At 41.9% G+C, this 21,297-nt stretch overlaps 1 protein-coding gene across 3 annotated transcripts; it reads right to left on the reverse strand.

Moving 5' to 3' along the window:
* Positions 1–297: 297 nt before the first annotated feature.
* Positions 298–18,040, reverse strand: CNEP1R1 (CTD nuclear envelope phosphatase 1 regulatory subunit 1). 3 transcript variants are annotated; one of them, XM_032854536.1, is made up of 8 exons: positions 17,906–18,035; positions 16,934–17,105; positions 16,752–16,823; positions 13,927–14,000; positions 10,289–10,402; positions 9,712–9,821; positions 9,532–9,586; positions 298–705 (listed from the first exon to the last, which is right to left on the reverse strand). In XM_032854536.1, coding segments are annotated over exons 3-8 (396 nt in total). In that variant the 5' UTR covers positions 16,753–16,823; positions 16,934–17,105; positions 17,906–18,035; the 3' UTR covers positions 298–663. The 3 variants fall into 3 exon arrangements, with proteins under 3 accessions (XP_032710427.1, XP_032710425.1, XP_032710428.1); XM_032854534.1 differs by lacking the exon at positions 16,934–17,105 and having other exon boundaries at positions 17,906–18,040; XM_032854537.1 differs by lacking the exons at positions 10,289–10,402; positions 16,934–17,105.
* Positions 18,041–21,297: the final 3,257 nt, after the last annotated feature.

Here is a 21,297-nt window from a genome sequence, read left to right on the forward strand (position 1 = left end):
GAAAACAACAAAGTGGAAATGGTTACCATGAGAGTGGTTGAAGTTCACTATCTAGTTTAACAAAAATGTTTTCTCAGAAGAACATCTATAATTTCTCACAACATAATGGAGATGAGTCTTTCTCAGTTTACACTCGATCCGATGTTTTTCTTGCATTATGATTAGAACAGAGGGGTGTAAGAATGAAAGGCACAGCTGTGCGCGATAGCTGGGTGTTCTTTTGAAGAGCCATGGGGCCAGCCAACGGATGCTCCCACGATACTGGTGCAGGAGAACAAAGTCCACGGAACGCTTCCCTCTTTGACACTGGCATTGATTTGCTATTTACAGTAGTTTGCAAAAATACATTATAAAAACTGGGATGAGGTTCTGTTTCTAAGTTTAACTTAGTAACATCTAGACATACTTCATCTGCAGAAGTCGCTGCAGGGTCTGAAGTACTAAAGTGACACTAACACTGTAACACAGATAATCAAAGGTACCAAGCACGGGGGAGGCGAGTCATCATCATCGAGATCATCTGGGTAAATATTGCACACTTCTTGTCAGTTGTTGCTATGACCTTCACATATCCAACTGTAAAAGGAATCCTTTATGGCTTTTTGCTGTATCACTCATTTGAAGAAAGGCTGTTTTAGGTCCCATAACAATGAGTGCACATTGTCACTGAACATGAGGTCTAGGTTTCAAAATGAGTTTTCCTGTCTGTAAAAATGAAAGAAAAAAGTTTTTCAATACACAGTTCCATTAAAAACATCACCACTTATCCATAAGCCTTGAAGTACATTTGAACGGTACCAGAACATCCTTTATATGAAGTTTAAATATTTTTTTAAAGATTTTATTTATTTGACAGAGAGAGATCACAAGTAGGCAGAGAGGCAGGCAGAGAAAAGAGAAAGGAGGAAGCAGGCTCCCTGCCAAGCAGAGAGCCCGATTCAGGACTTGATCCCAGGACCCAGAGATCATGACCCGAGCCGAAGGCAGAGGCTTTAACCCACTGAACCCACTTTAACCCAGGTGCCCCAATATGTAAAGTAAATATTAAGCAATGAACAGTTATGTTTTCCAAGTTTTGTGTGGAGTTTTCTTCCTAAAATCTTCATTATTAAGATTTTATTTGTTTATTTGACAGAGAGAAAGAGCACAAGCAGGAGAAGTGGCAGGCAGAGGGAGCAGTAGCTGTGGACCAGGGAGCCCCATGCAGAACTCGACCCCCGGACCCAGGATCATGACATGACCTGAGCCAGAGGCAGATGCTTAACGAACCCAGGCACCCCTAAAATCTTCATTACTTTAAAACAACCCATTTGGAGTGCCTGGGTGCCTCAGTCATTAAGCGTCTGCCTTTGGTCAGGTCATGATGCCAGGGTCCTGGGATCAAGCCCTGCATTGAGCTCGCTGCTCAGCGGGAAGCCTGCTTCTCCCTCTCCCACTCCCCTTCCTTTGTGTTCCCTCTCTAGCTGTCTCTCACTCTCTGTCAAATAAACAAATAAATGAATCTTATAAATATATAAATGCATAAATAAACAAAACAATCTATTTGATGAACTCCCTGTCCACTGGCTACCTAAAAATCTGCCAATCAATCCCATAAATAAAATCCCAACATGTATAAATTCATGCTCCTTGTCAAATGAAATTTATAAAACACAAGTATATGTATCTGAGCAGAAACATTTTTCCTTCACTAACATTAAATTTTTACTTTCAGGTGAAAATGTAAACCAATGATTGAGCACTAGACACACACTGCTGATGTTCAGTGTAAGTGGATGTTAACTCTTCTGTAAGGTCAACTGCCCCCCCCCCCCCACCAGCTTTTTCTTTTAACCGAGCTCTAGGGGTGGCTCCGTCGGTTAGGTATCTGTCTCTGGCTCCAGTCATGACCCCAGGAGTCTGGGACCAAGTCCCACATCGGGCTCCCTGCTCAGCAGGAAGCCGGCTTCTCTCTCTGCCTACTACTCGCCCTACTTGTGCTCTGACAAATATTTTTTTAAAAACTGAAGAAACAAATAAATAAATATAGTTCTAGGGGCACCTGGGTGGCTCAGTTGGTTAAGGGTCTGCCTTTGGCTTGGGTCATGATCCTGGGATTGAGCCCTTCTCCCTCTCCCTGCCACTCCCCCTGCCAGTGTTCATTCTCTGTCAAATAAATAAATAAATAAACCTTTAAAAATAAAGTCAGCTCTACGCCCAACATGGGGCTTGAACTCACGTTCCCAAGATCAAGAGTTAGATGCTCCACTGACTGGGCCAGCCAGGTGCCCTGGCCCAACTGTTATTTACCCAAAGAAAAGGTACATGCCATATAGTTCAAGTAACTCCACTTTTGGGAGTTTACCTGAAGGACACAAGCACAAAGCTGTACATAAAGATGTTACTAATTTGGGCACCTAGGCGACTCAGCTGGTTAAGCAATGGAATCTTGGTTTCAGGTCATGTCATGATCTCATGGGTTGTAAGATAAAACCCTGCATTGGGTTCTGAGCTCAGCAATGAGTCTGCTTGAAGAATCTCTCCCTCTGCCTCTACCCCACTTGTGCTTTCTTGTGCATACTCTAAAATAATCTTTAAAAAAATGTTACTAATTCTTTCATTCAACATTTACTGAGTGTCTGCTGTGGGCCAGGCCTTGTGGGAGATACTAGGGATCCAAGAATGAACTAGACACACTCCCTCATCCTCCTGCAGCTTAAGTTCTGGCAGAGAATATACAACATATGCAGTATGGAAACTGCAAACAACTGTATGACCAACAGGGCATTATATCATGAGGTATCCATAAAAGAGGGCAGTGTGTAATTAAACAAAATGGAAGACCCTCCCGCTTTCAAAACAAAACAAGGCTCCATGCCCAGCATGAAGCTCATCATGAGGCTTGAATTCATGAACCTGAGATCAAGACCTGGGCTGAAATCAAGAGCTGGACACCAAACTGACTAAGCCACACAGATGCCCCAAAACAGAAGACCTTAGCTGGTATAGTGTAGATAAAAAGCCCAAGACTTTGCACATGGTTCATGTCCAATAAATGGTGGCTCTTAAAGCCTAATACTGGATCAAAGAAGCAGATCTGAAAAGTCCGTAATACCTAAGAAGCAAATGAGAATGGGCAAAGCAACATAAAACATCTTTGGTTGGTGAGACTCTAGCTGGTTTCATTAATATTTTGTTACTGTGATTCTTGGGTTAAAAGTGCTATCAAGATTCTGATCACAAGGGGCGCCTGGGTGGCTCAGTGGGTTAAAGGCTCTGCCTTCAGCTCGGGTCATGATCCCAGGGTCCTGGGATCGAGCCCCACATCGGGCTCCCTGCTCAGTGGGGAGCCTGCTTCCACCTCTCTCTCTCTCTGCCTGCCTCTCTGCCTACTTGTGATCTCTGTCAAATAAATAAATAAAATCTTTAAAAAAAAAAAAAGATTCTGATCACAAGATTCTCACTTTAACTTCATTTTTAGCCGTTTAACATTTGGTAATTCCCTGGTAATGTTGGTAGAACTTTGATGCTAATTTTTTCGGTTTGAAATACCTCAGTTGAGGTATAACTTATACAGTATATAACTTATATACTGCCTGGGCGGCTCAGCCAGTCAAGTGTCCAACTCTTGATTTTGGCTTAGGTCATCATCTGAGGGTCCTGAGATTGATTCCCGCATCAGGCTCAGTGCAGAATCCGCTTGAGATTCTCTCACTCTGCCTCTCCCCCTGCGTGTGTGCTAAGTAAAAATCTTCACACACACACACATATGCCCACATAGCCATCACCCCGTTCACACTAGAGTATCACCACCACCCAGCAAGTTCTTCCACATCCCTTTCTGGTCAATGGGAGCCCCACTCCTGAAATAGACGTAACTACTTCCCATAAATTTTGCCCACCTCTGGTCTTTAAACACATGCAATCAGAGAGTATGTGCTCTTTCGCATCTACTTTCACTCAATGTGCTTCTGCGATTCATCTATGTTATTATGTTCCAGCAGTATATGCTGTTTTATATTGTTACTACGATACACAATACACAGTATTCCACTGTGTAAACAGACCACTATTTGTTTTACCCAAATTTTTTTTTTCTTTAAAGATTTTATTAATTTGACAGAGAGAGATCACAAGTAGGCAGAGCAGCAGGCAGAGAGGGGGAAGCAGGCTCCCTGTTGAGCAGAGAGCCCAAAGCGGGGCTCGATCCCAGGACCCTGGGATCATGACCTGAGTTGAAGGCAGAGGCTTTAACCCACTGAGCCACCCAGGCGCTCCCCAAGGTCTTAATCTATTTTAAATTACATGAAAAGACATTAATGTAATTTATTAAAAAATCAAATACATAAAACCTGGATGACTCAGTCAGTGAAGCATGACTCTTGACCTTGGGGGTATGACTTTATTTATTTAGTTTTTAAAAGATTTATTTATTTATTTGACAGACAGAGATCACAAGTAGGCAGAGAGGCAGGCAGAGAGAGGGGGAAGCAGGCTCCCCGCTGGGCAGAGAGCCCGATTCGAGGCTTGATCCCATGACCCTGGGATCATGACCTGAGCCGAAGGCAGAGGCTTTAACCCACTGAGCCACCCAGCTGCCCCATGGGGATGTGACTTTAAACTCCATGTTGGGTATAGGGTTACTTTAAAAATAAGCAAACAATTTAAAATGTTTTCAAATATACATAAGCTGAAATTCTTCCTTCCATTTATCTCAAATTCTAGCCCTCTTAAGAGAAGAAACCAGTTTTAGCATGAACTCTTCCAGACCGGGTTCTATGATTTACATCCACATATATAAATAATAAAAATCTGATGTTTCTGAGCCATCCGGCTCAATCAGTTAATCATCCAACTCTTGGGTTTCGGCTTGGGTCATAATTCGGGGTCATGAGATCAAGCCCCTGTGTCAGGCTCTGTGCTCAGCAGGGAGTCTGCTTGAGATTCTCTCTCTCCCTCAGCCCCTCCTCCTTTCTCCCTAAAATAAAATAAATCTTTTTTTTTTTTTTTTTTAAAGATTTTATTTATAGGGTGCCTGGGTGGCTCAGTGGGTTAAGCCTCCGCCTTCGGTTCAGGTCATGATCTCAGGGTCCTGGGATCAAACCCCGCATTGGGCTCTCTGCTCAGCAAGAAGCCTGCCTCCCCCTCTCTGTTTACCTCTCCGCCTACCTGTGATCTTTGTCTATCAAATAAATGAGTAAAATTTAAAAAAGAAAAAATATTTTATTTATTCATTTGAGAGGCAGAGAGCACAAGTAGGCAGAGAGGCAGGCAGGGGGAGGGGGGAAGCAGGCTCCCCGCTGAGCAGAGAGCCCAATGCGGGGCTCGATCCCAGGATCCTGGGATCATGACCTGAGCCGAAGGAGAGGCTTTAACCCACTGAGCCACCCAGGCGCCCCATAAATAAATCAAACTTAAAAAAAAATTTGGTGTTTCTAACATGCTAAAATATTTGAAGGTAAAAAATACGACTTGGGATTTGTTTCAAAATAATCTGATGGAGGAAGGTGGGCAGGGGTACACATGAAATAATGGCCATGAGCTAATTATTGTTGACACTGACCAGTGGGGACACAGTTCATTATACTCTCCATTTTTTTGTCTGGAAATTTTCGTAATTAAAACTTTCTTACAGGGGGCACCTGGGTGGCTTAGTGGGTTAAAGCCTCTGCCTTGGAGCCCCACATGGGGCTCTCTGCTCAGCAGGGAGCCTACTTCCCCACCCCTGCCTGCCTCTCTGCCTACTTGTGATCTCTGTCAAATAAATAAATAAATAAAATCTTAAAAAAAAAAACCTTTCTTACAGATGAAGATGTGATACACACACACAAACCGCGTGCACGCTGGAGTATTATTCAGCCACAAAAAAGAATGAAATCTTGCTATTTGCACTACATAGACGGAGCTCAAGAGTATAATGCTAAGTGAAACAGAGAAAGACAAATACTGTGTAATTCACTCATTATGTGCAATTTAAGAAAAAACAAAAACAAGCAAAGAAAAAAAGACAAATCAAGAAAAAGACTCAATTACAGAGAACAAACTGATGGTTACAGGAGGGGAAGTGGGTGGGGGGATGGGGGAAATAGATGATGGGGATTAAGGGGTGCACTTGTCATAATGAGCACACGGTGATGTACAGAAGTGCTGAAATCACTCTATGGTACACCTGAAACTAATATAACATTGTATATTAACTATACTGGAATTAAAAAGAAAATGGTACTAGGGGGAAAAAAACTACAACAACAGGGGCGCCTGGGTGGCTCAGTGGGTTAAGCCGCTGCCTTTGGCTCAGGTCATGATCTCAGGGTCCTGGGATCGAGTCCCGCATCGGGATCTCTGCTCAGCAGGGGGCCTGCTTCCCTCTCTCTCTCTCTCTCTGCCTGCCTCTCTGTCTACTTGTGATCTCTCTCTGTCAAAGAAATAAATAAAATCTTAAAATAAAAAAAAAAAAACTACAACAACAACAACAAAAAAGAAGATACCAAACGGAGTGTACCATCCAGTAGTTTACTTCTTGCACTTCACGTTATGCCCTGCAGAGCCTTCCATGGCCATACGGACAGATTTACTTACAATTTCCTACAATGTGGCTACACCTCAGCCTGTTTTACCATCTCCTTGTTGGGAAATGTAAAGCTGGTTTCCATTTTTTCCCTACTGCAAAGCATGTTGCAATGACGACCTTGTACCTGCCTCCTCGTGTGCATGTGACTGATGGTCCCCACCAAGGGTAGATGGAGAGAAGTAGAATGGTTAGGTCATGAGACATGCCAATTTTACATTTTACAGGAATGATGAAAACTGCCCTCTAACAGGGCTATCCCAGTGTATATTCTCAACAAGCAGTGCATGGGTTCATCTACTTTACCACAGTACTGGACTTTCAATTTCTACCAATGTAAAGGTAGGTAAGACAAATGAAAACTCAATTTTAGGGGCACCTGGGTGGCTCAGTCGGTTAAGCATCTGCCTTGGGCTCAGGTAATAATTCAGGGTCCTGGGATCAAGCCCTGTGATGGGTTCCCTGCTCAGTGGGGAGTCTGCTTCTCCCTTTCCTTCTGCTTCACCCCATGACCCTCCACTCATGTTCACTCTCTCTCTCTCTCAAAAAGAAAAAAAGAAAAGAAAAAGATAACTCAGTTTTACTGTCCATTTCCCCAATTACAAATGAGGCTATCTGTAGTCCCACTTCTGTGAGATGACTTACCTCTTTCCACATTTCAAATGTACTATTTATCTTTTTTTATTGATTTTTAATAGGTCTTTATTTTATATTTTATCCTCTATTAGATATCTTGCCAATACTTTCTTTTTATATGTTTTTTTTTTTTTTCAGTAATCTCTACACCCAATGTGGGGCTCAAACTCACAACCCTGAGATGAAGAGTCACATGCTCACCGACTAAGCCAGCAAACAATTTCTTCTAATCACTGCTCATTTTCTTGCCTTTTGCTGTATAATATTTTCAAATGTTGGTGCAATTAAAGGTATCCAACCTCTTCCATGATGGTTTTTTGTTCTGAGTCTTAAAAAGTTTTTCTACACCAAGATCATAAACATATTCATCTCTGGGGCACCTGGGTGGCACAGTGGGTTAAACGTCCAACTCCTGGTTTCAAGTCAGGTCGTGATCTCGAGCTCCATGTTGGGCTCCATACCGAGCAGAGAGTCTGCTTGGGTTTCTCTCTTCCTCTACCCTTCCCCCAACTCAAGTGTACGTGCATGTTGTATTACTTATTACACTAATAAAGAAATCTTAAAAAAAAAAACCATTCATATGTACTTTCCTCTAAGGCTTATGAGATACGTATGTCTTTTTAAATATATTTAAGACTTTATCTGGACTTTAATCTTTTTAATTGATGTGAAAGAGATCTAAATTCATTTCTTTCTCAAATGAAAAGCCAATTACCTCAACACTATTAGCCCATTTCTCCCCGTTTGACTTGAAATACTATACTTATCCTCTAATTTAAAAAAAAAATCAAAGTGTTTAGTCTTTATTCTCTTCATTGATTTAGTGGCTTTCCTGGCTTAGTATCTTTTTTTTCCTCTTTATTCTTATTTTCTATACTGGATAAGTATTATTTGATAGTTTTTTTAACTTGAAGGTAAAAATACCTTTATAAATAAAATAAGAAATCAAACCTGTGAGATACTCTAGTATATCAATACATGATTAACTTTTAAAAACAGTCGGTTTGGGGGCGCCTGGGTGGCTCAGTGGTTAAGTGTCTGCTTTTGGCTCAGGTCATGATCCCAGGGTCCTGGATCAAGCCCCCATCTGGCTCCCTGCTTGGTGGGAGGCCTGCTTCTCCCTCTCCCACTGCCCTTGCTGTGTTCCCACTCTGTCTCTCTCTCTCTGCCAAATAAATAAATACATAAAATCTTAAAAACAAAACAAAACAAACAAAACCAGTCGGTTTGTTAAATTTGTATTCTGTCAATTAATTTGAGATCTAATTTAAAATCCTACATACAGGGCGCCTGGGTGGCTCAGACAGTTAAGTACCTGACTTCAGCTTAGGTCATTACCCTGGGGTCCTGGGATTGAGTCCTGCATCGGGCTCCTGGACATTCTGCTTCTCCCTTTGCCCCTCCTCCACTGCTTGTATTCCCCCCTTCTCAAAAATAAATAAATAAAATCTTATTTTTAAAAATCCTATATACAGAATATCATTAGATAAATAACAGTTTACAAATCCAACACCCAACAATCCATTTTTGGCCAATAATGACAACTGTGTATTGAATTTAAGACAGCTTCAATCATAAGACACATCATGATTTTATGTCATTAAGATTAAACTGGTGCCTGGATGGCTCAGTCAGTTAACCATCTGCCTTGGGCTCAGGTTGTGATCCCACGATCCTGGGATGGAGCCCCACAACAGGCTCCCCGCTCAGTGGGGAGCCTGCTTCCCCACTCCATCTGTTCCTCCCCCCTGCTTGTGCGCTCTAAATTAAAAAAAAAAAAAAAAAAAAAAAAAAAAAAGAAAAGAAATGAAAGATTAAACTGGGAGTACCTGGCTGGCTCAGTGGTACAGCATGTCACTCTAGATCTCAGGGTCATGAGTTCAAGCCCCATACTTGGCATACAGCTTACGTGTTTTAAAAAAAAAAAAAAAAAGGATACTGTCAACTCTACCAGTTGACCTGTATGATACTACAGATCATTAGATGCATCTCAATTTTTGAGATGTAAATATGGGTCTTAGGATCAATACTATAAGGAATATCTCCACTATTAATCCATGCAGACAATTTTTTTTAAAGATTTTATTTATTTATTTGAGAAAGAATGAGCACAAGCAGGGTGAGTGGGCCCAAGGGAGAAGCATACTCCCTGCTGAGCAGGAAGCCTGATGTAGGACTTGGGGATCCCTAGGCTCTGGGATCATGACCTGAGCCGAAGGCAGACGCTTAACTGACTGAGCCACCCAGGTGCCCCATGCAGACAATTTATTAATGTCTGCTTTATTTAAGCCAAAACATTTCAGTCCTTTCATGCACATCTACAATTTTCTAATGTAAACAATACTCACATCATCACAAGACATATTGTATTCTGCTAATACAGTTCGACATCGAGCAGCTATGCTGAAAAAATGTGGTCAAAGGAAAATTTATCATATGAAGAATAAGCTTTTAAAACAACACCTAGATGATCAAAAAGGTGCTTTAATTTCATTCAGAGAATAAAAGTCAATTTTGGTAAAGGATACATTGATGGTGCAACGACCCTCTTGTGTATTCCGGCAAAGAACAAGCCTATTAGAGTAATACAGCTAATAGTGAAAAATGGGTGATTCCATAAAGATGTGAAGAAGGACACCTGGAAAAGAAGAGTTTGAAATATAAAAATGTTCAGAATCTCAGAACAATACTAATTTTTACCTCCCCACTTATGTATGCATAAATATATGTAGGATTTTAATCATCTGAAATATGAGGATTTGAAGAACTTAAAATAATCCTAGTTGTTTTGCTGTGCCATGCAAATAAAACCAGTTATCTATTTTGTATCTTTAACGTAGTAAGATAATATAGCAATATTCCCTCCATCAACTTCAGACTTTAACCATTAAAAATTCATTCTTATAATCAAAAACCATCCTACCAAAATGTTTACTAAACTCTCTCTGGTAAAAAACAATTTAAAAAGCAGATGACGAGAGACATCTGACTGGCTCAGCTAGTAGAGCATGTCTCTTGACCTCAGTAGTCATGAGCTCAAACCCCATGTTGGACATAAAGATTACATACACACAGACACACACACATATATAGAAGCACAAGCGCCACAGGAGTAGACGTGGTCCTGTGCATCTCTGTTCTTCCAGTATGTGAAATAGTGCTTGGCAAACGTACATGCTCAATTAATACTGCTAAACGAGTGAAGATAAGGTCTCTGGTCTGAAGTCAATGAAAATACAAGTCAGCAGTGATATAGTTACTCTCCCCGTTGAAAAGCTTCCTTTCAGGACTGGGGCAGCCTCTATCATTCATAACCTGGTCCCAGGCCAACCATTTCCTGCTGCACCCACATACATGCTACTGTACTTCTCCTCTCCTACATGGCCCCAGAAGATTCAGCTCCAGTATAATCCTCCCCTTTCTGTGGAAGCAAAAAGTGAGTTTGGTTTTAAAGCTACTGAGACTTATTTATTTTTAAAGATTTTATTTATTTAGGGGCGCCTGGGTGGCTCAGTGGGTTAAAGCCTCTGCCTTCGGCTCAGGTCATGATCCCAGGGTCCTGGGATCAAGCCCCGCATCGGGCTCTCTGCTTGGCGGGGAGCCTCCCTCCCCCTCTTTCTCTTCCTGCCTCTCTGCCTACTTGTGATCCCTGTCTGTTAAATAAAATAAAATCTTTAAAGATTTTTTTTTTAAGATTTTAAAATCTTTGAAGATTTTTTAAAAAGATTTTGAAACCTTTAAAGATTTTTTTCCTTAAAGATTTTATTTATTTATTTGACAGAGAGAGATCACAAGCAGGCAGAGAGGCAGGAAGAGAGGAGGGGGGAGGCAGGCTCCCCACTGAGCAGAGAGCCCAATGCGGGGCAGGCTCCCACTGAGCAGGGCGCCTGACTTGGGGCACAATCCCAGGACGCTGGGATCATGATCTGAGTTGAAGGCAGATGCCTAACTGACTGGGCTACCCAGGCACCCCTGAAGCTACTGAGATTTAAATGGACAGAGGACACTCAAGCAGGGAAAGATGATTAGTAGCTACCTATAAAGAAGGTAGGTTTAGGGGCATCTGGCTGGGTCAGTCAGAAGAGCATGTGACTCCTGATCTTGGGGTTGTGAGTCTGAGCCCTATATGGGGTACAGAGATTACTTAGATAAAACTTAAAAAAAAAAAAAGGGTGGCAGCGCCTGGGTGGCACAGTCAGCTGAGCATACATCTCTTAGCTTTTATTCAGGTTGTATTTTCAGGGTTGTGAGATCAAGCCTTGTGTCGCCCTCAGTTGGGAATGTGCTTAAGATTCTCTCTCTCTCTCTCTCTGCCCTTCTCCCCCACCACTTGTCGTGCTCACGTTCCCTCTTTCTCAAATTAAAAAAAAAAGAAAGAAAGAAAAAAAGAATGAGCATTTAAGAGAAACAAAGAGCTAATTTCAGATCTGGGCATAAGAGAGGACAGCAGGAAATAAGACAACGGGAGTATGTAAGACAAGAGTCTAGGATCCAGGACTAAAACAAGAGGGGGCACTGAAGCCAGACTACTGGGGGATAGCACTATAGTTTGAAAGAGGAAAAAAGATGTGTTTAGAGTCTGGAAAAAGAAATCCAATGGACCAGGAACTAAATGGGAGCAACAGAACTAAGCCAAAGGCATCTATACTCCACTCATAACAAGAGATGCATACATATTTCAAGACCAAGAACTAAACTTACAAAAAAGACCAGGTAGCTGGCCTAGTATGCTACTGGTTAAATAAATTTGTCAAAAGAAGAAATGAGAGACTGACAACATCAGAAGCGAAGAAGCTCCCAGAAGGATGAAATTCTGAAAAGGTTAATGATCCAGAGGAATGTCTTCTTAAAACCTTCAAGGAGAGCTTAATTCCCACAGGCCAGCTAGATTTCACGTGGCCTGCACAATGTAAGCACGTGTAGTGTCTTATACGTCAATTTTAACTAGATCAGTCAACATCACCCTTCTTTCCTCCACAGCAATGATCAACTGCATCGAAATACCGGTTCCCCCTTTAGATCAGGCATTCATGTACTTTCTAGCTTGCTCTACTCCTTCTCTCCTTGGATTCTTCCAGAAAATCGCGCACTGGCTTTTGAGTCTGCAACTCCTGCTAGAGACAACTGCTGTTTAAAACTCCTATCAGCTTTGAGGTTATTAAATACTGAAATCTAAAGAGCTAACCCTTAGGCTAATAGTTATATTCTCACCTAATTTAGAAAATTACATTAACTACAGAGTTTTGGGTCTATTTCAAATTACATTTAATTCTGTGTTTTATTAAGATCTCAACTAGCTGAAATCAGCTTATATTTTTCCCAATTAGAAGTCAGATTCATTTCCCAAGATAGACCTTTTCAATCTTCTTGCCAGCCTCCTCACTCTTCCCCTGAAGATGAACACCAAGCAGAGCCTTAAGAGCAGACTTTTATAAATGAACACACAAGAGAGTTTCCTATCTGCCATAAAAACCCCTCTATTAATGTAAAATTCCATCACCAGTCTCCCCTACCTCCTATTCTTTTATATCTCCACCCCAATGGATAAAGGCAGGGAGACTACACGCTAAATAATCCCCTGGCTGCCTGAACTGCCATCTGGACTGCTGACAAAAGCTTTGCTATTAGGTTTTCCTTCTGTATAAACCAACAGGTTATAAATAAAGCTACTGGAAGCAGTCTACCTAATTACAGTTTAAAAAGGGATGTGGGCTTGAAATTTGAGAAAAATTAGACCACCACTATTACCTAAATAAAGCTGCACTGAGGCAAAAAAAAAAAAACTTCACTGAAATACTGGAGACTACTGCTTCTCTAATAAAAAAAAAACAAAACTCAGTTTGAAATTAAGGCACAAGTTAGTAGAAAGAAGCAGAATTTTGAGAAACATTCTATCAGGTTTGATCAAAAGGATGCTTCCAGAAATAACATTATGAAATCTTTTATTGCATTTGGTATAGGGATGTTCTTGTACAGTGCCCAATGGGAGTTCTCTCAGGGTTTCCTATATTAAATTTCAGGCAGGAAATTCTTTTGAAGATAAATGCGGAGAACAAAATCTTTGCTAGCTTACGGAACTCATACATGTGTTCTTTTCACAGAGAAGGAAAACCATGGAACCAACTGTGACTTTATGGATTAGGTAACTCAGAGTCTAATTTACAACTCAGTTCTGGCAAGTGTGGTGGCCCATATGACCTTGTCTGTGACCTGGTTTCCCTCCTTTGACCCTCTAGTCTAATCTTTTTTTTTCCCCCCTCGATCTTGATGTTTTATTACATTAAAATTTTGCTGTTTTATCATGTTTCCCGCAAAGACATTTCAAATGCTTTGTGGGATGATGAAAGGTACTACCAAATTTAAGTCACAGAAGAAAATGAAATTTTATACTTTTTAAAAGCTGGCACAGATGATATTAAATGAACAAAAGAGAAGACAATTTTTATACTGAAATATGTACAAACTGTGAATATGAAATGTAAAAAGATACGTAAGAAGTTCAGAAATGAGTAAGTAGTGTAAGTGGGGTATTTCTTAGGTCTTTTTCCCTGTAAAAGATACTTAATCTACAACACACAACCGAAGTTTTTCTTAACCAAATTAATATAAGGCATATATTTAATATAATGATTAATGTCACTACTAGCAATAATAGGTAGCATTTGGGTAATACTTTACAATGAACAAAGCACTGCTACATTATCTCATTTAATCCAGTAAAGATTTTAAATCAAAACTTCTACCTTTTGTGTCTCAGGATCTATTAACCAGTTCCAGGCACCAGTAGCTGTGCAGACAGATACCACTATAAGAAGCACTGATGAAAGATAAACACGAAATTAGTAAGGAAATAAGCTGTTAATACATTTATACTAATACCACCAGTTCCTAATCAATGAGAGCGAAAGGACGCAGCACTTTATTAAATGGAAAATACATTGGACTGAGGAATTAGGAAACTTGCTATATGACTCTGAGGAATTCTCTTACATACTATGAACCTTAGTAATTGAGGATGATATTGTTCCCATTATTACATTACGCAGAACTTACCAAGATCAACAAATTAAAAGCAGTAGGAACTTTTGACATGCTTTGTGCTGATTTTGCAGATCCTACAAATTCAAATTAAAAAACAAAAACACCTCTCATTTTCTACGTAAACAAACCAAACAATGACTCCTTTATGAATGCACTGAGAATCCTGGCTAGAGGATTCTGCCTTTAAACAACGGCTGCTGAAACGGCTGCTATCTAGAATGTGGAGCTCACTGATCAGTGTCAGGTTTTCTTCAGAGACTTAAAGGAAGTTCAGGGTAGAAATTACTGATGGTAGAACTCAGAAAACCTTCTCCTCACTAAGCTAGAATTATTTTAGGAATTCTAAATAGATCCTAAACAAAACTCAAGAATGAATGATACAGAGGTGCCTGGGTAGCTTCACTGGTTGAATCTGTGACTCTTGATCTCAGGGCTGTAGGTTCGAGCCCCAAGGGAGATGTAGAGATTACTTAAAAATAAAATCTTAGGGATGCCTGGGTGTCTTAGTCGGTTAAGCAGCTGCCTTTGGCTCAGGTCATGATCCCAAGGTCCTGGGATCGAGTCCCAATTCTGGCTCCTTGTTTAGTGGGGAGCCTTCTTCTCCCTCTGCCTGCAGCTTCCCCTGCTTGTGCGTTCTCTCTCTCTCTCTCTGACAAATAAATAAATAAAATCTTCTAAAAAATGTTTAAAAAAATAAATAAAATCTTAAAGAAAAAAAGGAATTAAAAAAAAAGGAATAAATGGTACTACTAGAAAATAATAAAGGGGCACCATGACCTAGTTAATATTCTGGATATCAAGGTACTGTCCTTCAGTTAGGACACATACAGTTTTAAAATACAAAGACCAAGATTCAAAGAGCAATAGAAACATAAAACTTTACCTAGAATTCCTGGTGATTTACTTTTAGAAGTGGCAAATCACAGGAAAACAATCTCATTTTAGGTATTTAAGAACAGAATCAAAATTTCAGAATTACATTTTCAGAACAGATTAAAACTTTCTTATAATGCTATATTTCTAGTAAGAAATACATCATACTACACAGATTTTTCTTTTGAAAAATGAAGCAGGGGTGCCTGGGTGGCTCAGTGGGTTAAAGCCTCTGCCTTGGGCTCGGGTCATGATCCCAGGGTCCTGGGATCGAGCCCCACGTCGGGCTCTCTGCTCAGCGGGGAGCCTGCTTCCCCCCCACCTTCTCTGCCTGCCTCTCTGCCTACTTGTACTTGTGATCTGTCTCTCTGTCAAATAAATAAATAAAATCTTAAAAAAAAAAAAAAAGAAAAATGAAGCAAAAGCAAAATCAAACCCACTGGCAGGGACTCAAACACATACTTTTCGCTGGTACATTAACCAAGCTGATGTCATTTGTTTGTAAGCACTGAGACCATGAATCACAGAAAAAGTAAAGTATATTCACTATAAGATACCACAGCATCATATACATTTTAAAAGATTTTCAAGTAGCAGTGAAGTAAGGTTTTAGGGGTAATTTCTCCCTTAAGCCAAAGAACCTGAGAAAATCATTACTTGTAAATTCTGACCAATCAGAATTCTCACAGCATACAAACAGAACTTTGCAAATAGATCGAATAAAAATACCATGAAAAATCCAGACACAGAAAAAGGCTCCTATCTTCAACAGTGCTCTCTGGCCCCACAAACTGAATTACACTTTGAAATAAAACATGTTTTCAACATGTGCTGTTGTACTTCCCTATTGGCAGGAATTAAATTTCAGTAACACACGTCCAAGAAACTAAAACTGGTCCCAACATAAGTTAGCAAAGCATTTTGTTTGCTGAGGTCATCATTTACATATTTATCTGCATTTCCTAAGTATTTCCATGGGGCAATAACCATTTTTTCAAACCCTATTTTACAGTACTCATGACATTTTGAAAAGCCAGTTGCAAGGTGAATTTGTTTGCCATGACAGGCTGCAAAGCAACACATTCCTTGTCTGCTAAAATTGACCCAAGCTGATTTCATAACCTTTGCAGGTGTATGTTAAATACAATTTTCCTCAACAGAATTTTATTTCGATAGTTTGTAGGCAAACTATAAAAATGGTAAAGATCCTCCTGAAGTTTTTGTGTGTGTCGTTTACCAATAGTTAGTATTTAATAAAAAGAAGTGCATGTATTTTGATGGAAAAATGAAAATCCAACCATATGAAATATTGTCCTTTTAGTAGAGCCACTTCCTTTTCTTAAAGATTTCTTTGGTGGGGGTGCCTGCTGGCTCTGACGGTAGAGCCTCCCACTCTCGATCTTAAGGTTGTGAGGTCGAGCCCCACAAAGGCTGTAGAGATGACTTAAAAATAAAATCTTAAAAACTTTTTTCTTTAGGATGCGTTGTTTACTAAGTTAAAAAAATTCAAAAACTGTCAAAACACCAAGGAAATCTTATGGTTTAGTAAAAGCATTTGTTAGTAAAAGAGTTTACACAAAAGCAAATCATTGCCAGGCAGAGATAAAAGTACCGATTGTCAGTTTATTTTCCAAAGAAACGTTCAAGAACTTACTTCTCCAACGTCCAGTGGCAGGTTGCAAACAATGAATATATTCTGTAAGTCTCCTCTCAAAAGCCTTGAGATCTAGGTAAAAAGATTTCAATTTTCCAATTGAGCCACTCTTACTAGTTTGCATCCATTAAGATGAAATTTTAAGATACTCTAACTGCTTCAGGTCTTACACACCAACTTACATGTATCACTGCACTGTTTACTTCGTTTACTAGGACAGCTTTAAGCACTTGACAGAAACATTACGTTTCTTTAATTCCAATTTCACATATAAGGAAACTGGCTGGTTCACTTTTAGGAGCTTCGTAAAATGGTATGTGGAAAATCAGCAGCAGCCTCAGCCGGCGCCAAAAGCTAGAATTTTGGGGGTTGCAAATAAAAGGATCAGAATCAGGTCGGGTTTTAATTCTGCCGGAACCAAGAACCTTCTACTAGAACAACGTATTCCCTAACATCAAAGTCTTCGAGGTCTCTTTGACCGCAACGACCCGATTCCGATTTCTAGCCCTTCTGTGTAATTAATTAATGGCTACGCTTCGCGTCCGGTCTCACTGGATTTCTGATTCGGCTAACGGGTGGGTGTGGAGACACTCCCCTTTCCTCCCACAGAATGGGTTACAGGTGACCCACCGGGCACTCTCAGAGCTCAAGCTCGGAGGCCTTCTGAAAGGGGCGTCCAAAGTGCTCCTGAGTGAGCAAGGTGGGCTAGCTTTCCCCAATCGAGTCTTTTTAAAGTTTAAAAGGAGATCAAGCCACTCCCTTCCTGTGACAGTAAACCAGAAACCACAGCAGGAATTACGGGTCCATTTCCCGGGGCTATCGAAATAAAACTGGGTGAATTAGCATTCACAAACCGCAAAATGCGAAATGCTTGTTAAGGAATAAAAAACAAAAGTTGCCCAGACTAGGGGCTCCCGGTCTGAGCTGGGGAGATGGGAGAGCTGACGCAACGTCCCCCAGCGCCCGCGCAGGCCACGCGCGCGGGAACCAGAATCCGGCCGCCTCTGGCCGCCCCGAGGCCCCCGCGGCCCCGGCCCCTTCAGTCCATCCTTCACGGCCTCCTCTCCCCGGGGCGGGGTCTCCGTGACTCTAGCCCCTCCAGCTTCCGGGAGGAGCCCGGGACCTGCCCGGGTGACCCAGGAAGCCCACTCTACCTTCCGCCTGCTCCAGCGAGTTCATGTCGGGCGGCAGCTCGGGTCACCGCCGCGGCCCCGTCCGCATCGCAGCTCCGCGGCCCCCGCCCGGCCCGCAACGCCAACTCCCACCTCTAACCGCTTCCCTCCGCCCCTCACCGTCGCACCGCCCCTTGCCTACACCCGCTGCGGTCATTGGGCATCTCTGCCAGACCCGACAACTAAGACGGCTTTCTATTGGTTAGCTCCCTCACGGGCCTCGGGGCCTAGCGTTGGACGGTCTGCCGGAGGGACCAAGACCTGCCGGCGGCCGGGCTGGTGTAACGCTGGCGCCGCCTCCTGCCCCGGGGAGGAACTGCAGCCTGTCGGAGCCAATACGCTTGTAAGTGTGTATTCTTAGTTTCCTGCCTGGTTCTTTCATTCCTCAAATATTTATTGAGCGCCCTTTACCTTCTGGGCAGTGTTCTGTTCACTGACGAGGCGTAAAGAAATAAAGGAGCTAGCTCTTCCCTCTAGGATTCGAGGGGATACAAAACTAATGAAAACCCAAATGATGGATTTAGGTTAGAGTACCTCTTTCCTTGAAAGCCCAACATCTTTTTTTTTTTTTTTAAGATTTTATTTATTTATTTGACAGAGAGAGATCACAAGTAGATGGAGAGGCAGGCAGAGAGAGAGAGGGGGAAGCAGGCTCCCTGCCAAGCAGAGAGCCTGATGCAAGACTCGATCCTAGGACCCCGAGATCATGACCTGAGCCAAAGGCAGCAGCTTAACCCACTGAGCCACCCAGGCGCCCTGAAAACCCAACATCTTAAGGAAGCATTTCTCCCTTGGTTACTTTTTTCTCATGTTACCCAATTTTCCCAAAGTTTACCAACTTTCATAAATCATAAAGAAGGCAAAGAAAGTATGACTACGTTTATATTTAGTTAAAATGTTTCTTGCTAATTTCCTTGTGGTCATTCATTCATTCAAGAACTATTTATTGGGAGATGTTCTAGGCACTGTGTTTTAGCAGGATACACTTATGAGGGGCGCCTGGGTGGCTCAGTGGGTTAAAGCCTCTGCCTTCCGCTCAGATCATGGTCCCAGGCTCCTGCGATTGAGCCCCGAATCCAGCTCTCTGCTCAGCAGAGAGCCTGCTTCCCCATCTCTCTCTGCTTGCTTCTCTGCCTACTTGTGATCTCTCTCTCTCTCTGTCAAATAAATAAATAAATAAATAAAATCTTAAAAAAAAAAAAAGATACACTTATGACCAAGACAGAGGAGATTCCTGTCTTATTAGAGCAAGATAGAGGAGATTGTTGTCCCATTACAGCAGGTGATAAATATGCAATAAGTAATGTGACTCTTGATCTTGGGGTCCTGAGTTGGAGTGTGCCCCTAGGTGTTAGGCTTACGGTTTACTTAAACACACACACACACACATGCAAATAAGTAATTGATTTCAGATAAAGATAGTTGTATGAGGGAACTAACAGAGTAATTCCATATGATGAGCCAAAGGAGGGGTAAATAAGTAAACAAACAAATTTAAGCCATAAGGCAAACTCTCCATTTTCACTTCTTGATCAATGTTCCATTTCTCCATCAGCAAGTCTTGTTAATCACCCTTCCCTTTGGGACCCAGCAGTGTTAGAGAATGGTTATTGAATATCTGTTATATTACAGACTCTCCTGGGCAAGATCTCGGGGAGGTGAGGAGTGAGACAGACGGCTGAATAGGACAGTCCAAAGCACTGTGATAATGGGAGATTTGCTAACTTGCCTTCAAAGGAGACCTGATGGGGCACATGGTGGGTTCTGTAGGTGGAGCCTGTGACTCTTGATCTCAGCTTGTGATTTTGAGCCCCATATGGGGTATAGAGATTACTTAAATAAATTATTTAAAAAAAAAAAAAAAAAGCAAGACCTGCTAATTGCAGGTTAGCCTGTTTGCCTGATGGGGTAAGCAAGTTTCTATTTCTAGCAAGATCTTGGGACAACAGAAGGAAGACCAAGAACTACCTCCTGGGTACTCCCTGTCCTCTCATTTTCAACTGTGCTCAAATAAATGTTGAACGTGTCTTTGAAAGAGTATACATTCTTAGTGTGTCACCAGCATCTGCATGTATGGGTTCTGGGTGTTCAGAGGCAGTAAGGGAGGAGAGCAGCAAAATGGGCCTCATAGGTTAGGAAATTTGGAACCCCAGGTATTGGGGAGACCAAAGGATATAGATTTGTAAAAGCATCGTGTCAATGAGATTTGGCAAGAACACAGTCAACAAGAAGTCGTAAATGTTCAGGCACTGGGACATAAACTGGGAATGCAAAGATATCTACAACTAATTCCTACCTTCTATAAGGGTAGAACTCAGTGTGAAAACAAAATGAAACACCAGCTGAAAACATCAGGGATGAGATGAAGATCCACTTTGAAGAGGGCAGTCCAGGACAATAGCTAACGATTGTTATATTTTTCCAGGGGGTTTGGCACGACACCTTTTATACTTCAGGACTGCTATAGCTCCTTTAAACCCTCCATCAACAGCTCTGAGTCCAAGAGTGTCTATCACACCCGTTGCGGAGATGAGTTTATAGATGAGCAGGTGAATTGATCAATTCCAACCCTGTGGCTGGAGTTACTATTGACCTTTCTCTCTCTCTTCTTCCACGAAGTACATCAGATCACTTGGCAAATCTTATTGGCTTTGCCCTCGGCATGCCTCTACCCTGAGATTATGACCTGATCCAAAGGCAGATGTTAACCAACTGAGCCACCCAGGCGCCCCTTCATGCATTTTTATTTATTTAAAAAATTTTGGGGTGGGGGGGTGCCTGGTGGCTCTGCTTGGCAGAGAGCCTGCTTGGCGCCCCTTTGATGGATTTCTATCTTTGTTGTTTTCCGTCGATGTCCTCTACTAACTACTTAAATTACAATATTTGGTAATTCCCCCCTTATAAAACTTTTCTATTATTTTCCATGGGTTAAAAGTGGCAGGGCCTTGGTGCCTGGGTGGCTCAGTGGGTTAAGCCTCTGCCTTCGGCTCCAGTCATGATCCCGGGGTCCCGGATCAAGCCCCACATCGGGCTCTCTGCTCAGCAGGGAGCCTGCTTCCCCCTCACTCTCTCTGCCTGCCTCTCTGCCTACTTGTGATCTCTGTCAAGTAGATAAATAAAATCTTAAAAAAAAAAAAAAAAACGTGGCAGGGCAGTAGGCAAACTTCAGGCCATATGACGGCTCAGCCCAGGTGGGGAATTTCAGTCCCTTCACTGGGCACCCATTCGCAGCCTAGGATGCGGTGGGGGAGGGGACGGACACAGGCATCCCTCCTATGGGGGCTTTTAGGGCAGGAATGGTGATCAATAGTGATTCTGAATCTTTGGGGGATTCCTCCAGTTGCTTTCGACACCCTGGGACCTCTGACCTGTCC

Source organism: Lontra canadensis, unplaced genomic scaffold (assembly GCF_010015895.1).
Source record: "Lontra canadensis isolate GAN:19392208 unplaced genomic scaffold, GSC_riverotter_1.0 scaffold8, whole genome shotgun sequence".
Lineage (NCBI taxonomy): Eukaryota > Metazoa > Chordata > Mammalia > Carnivora > Mustelidae > Lontra > Lontra canadensis.

Excerpts from the sequence above, each read along its gene's own strand:
- CNEP1R1 (XM_032854534.1), bottom strand. The coding sequence starts at position 17,930 with ATGAACTCGCTGGAGCAGGCGGAAG. Across the intron at positions 16,824-17,905 it reads CTCGCTGGAGCAGGCGGAAG|ATCTCAAGGCTTTTGAGAGG; the intron begins GTAGAGTGGGCT and ends CTTTTTACCTAG. Across the intron at positions 14,001-16,751 it reads TGCCACTGGACGTTGGAGAA|TGCTTCTTATAGTGGTATCT; the intron begins GTAAGTTCTTGA and ends ATCTTTCATCAG.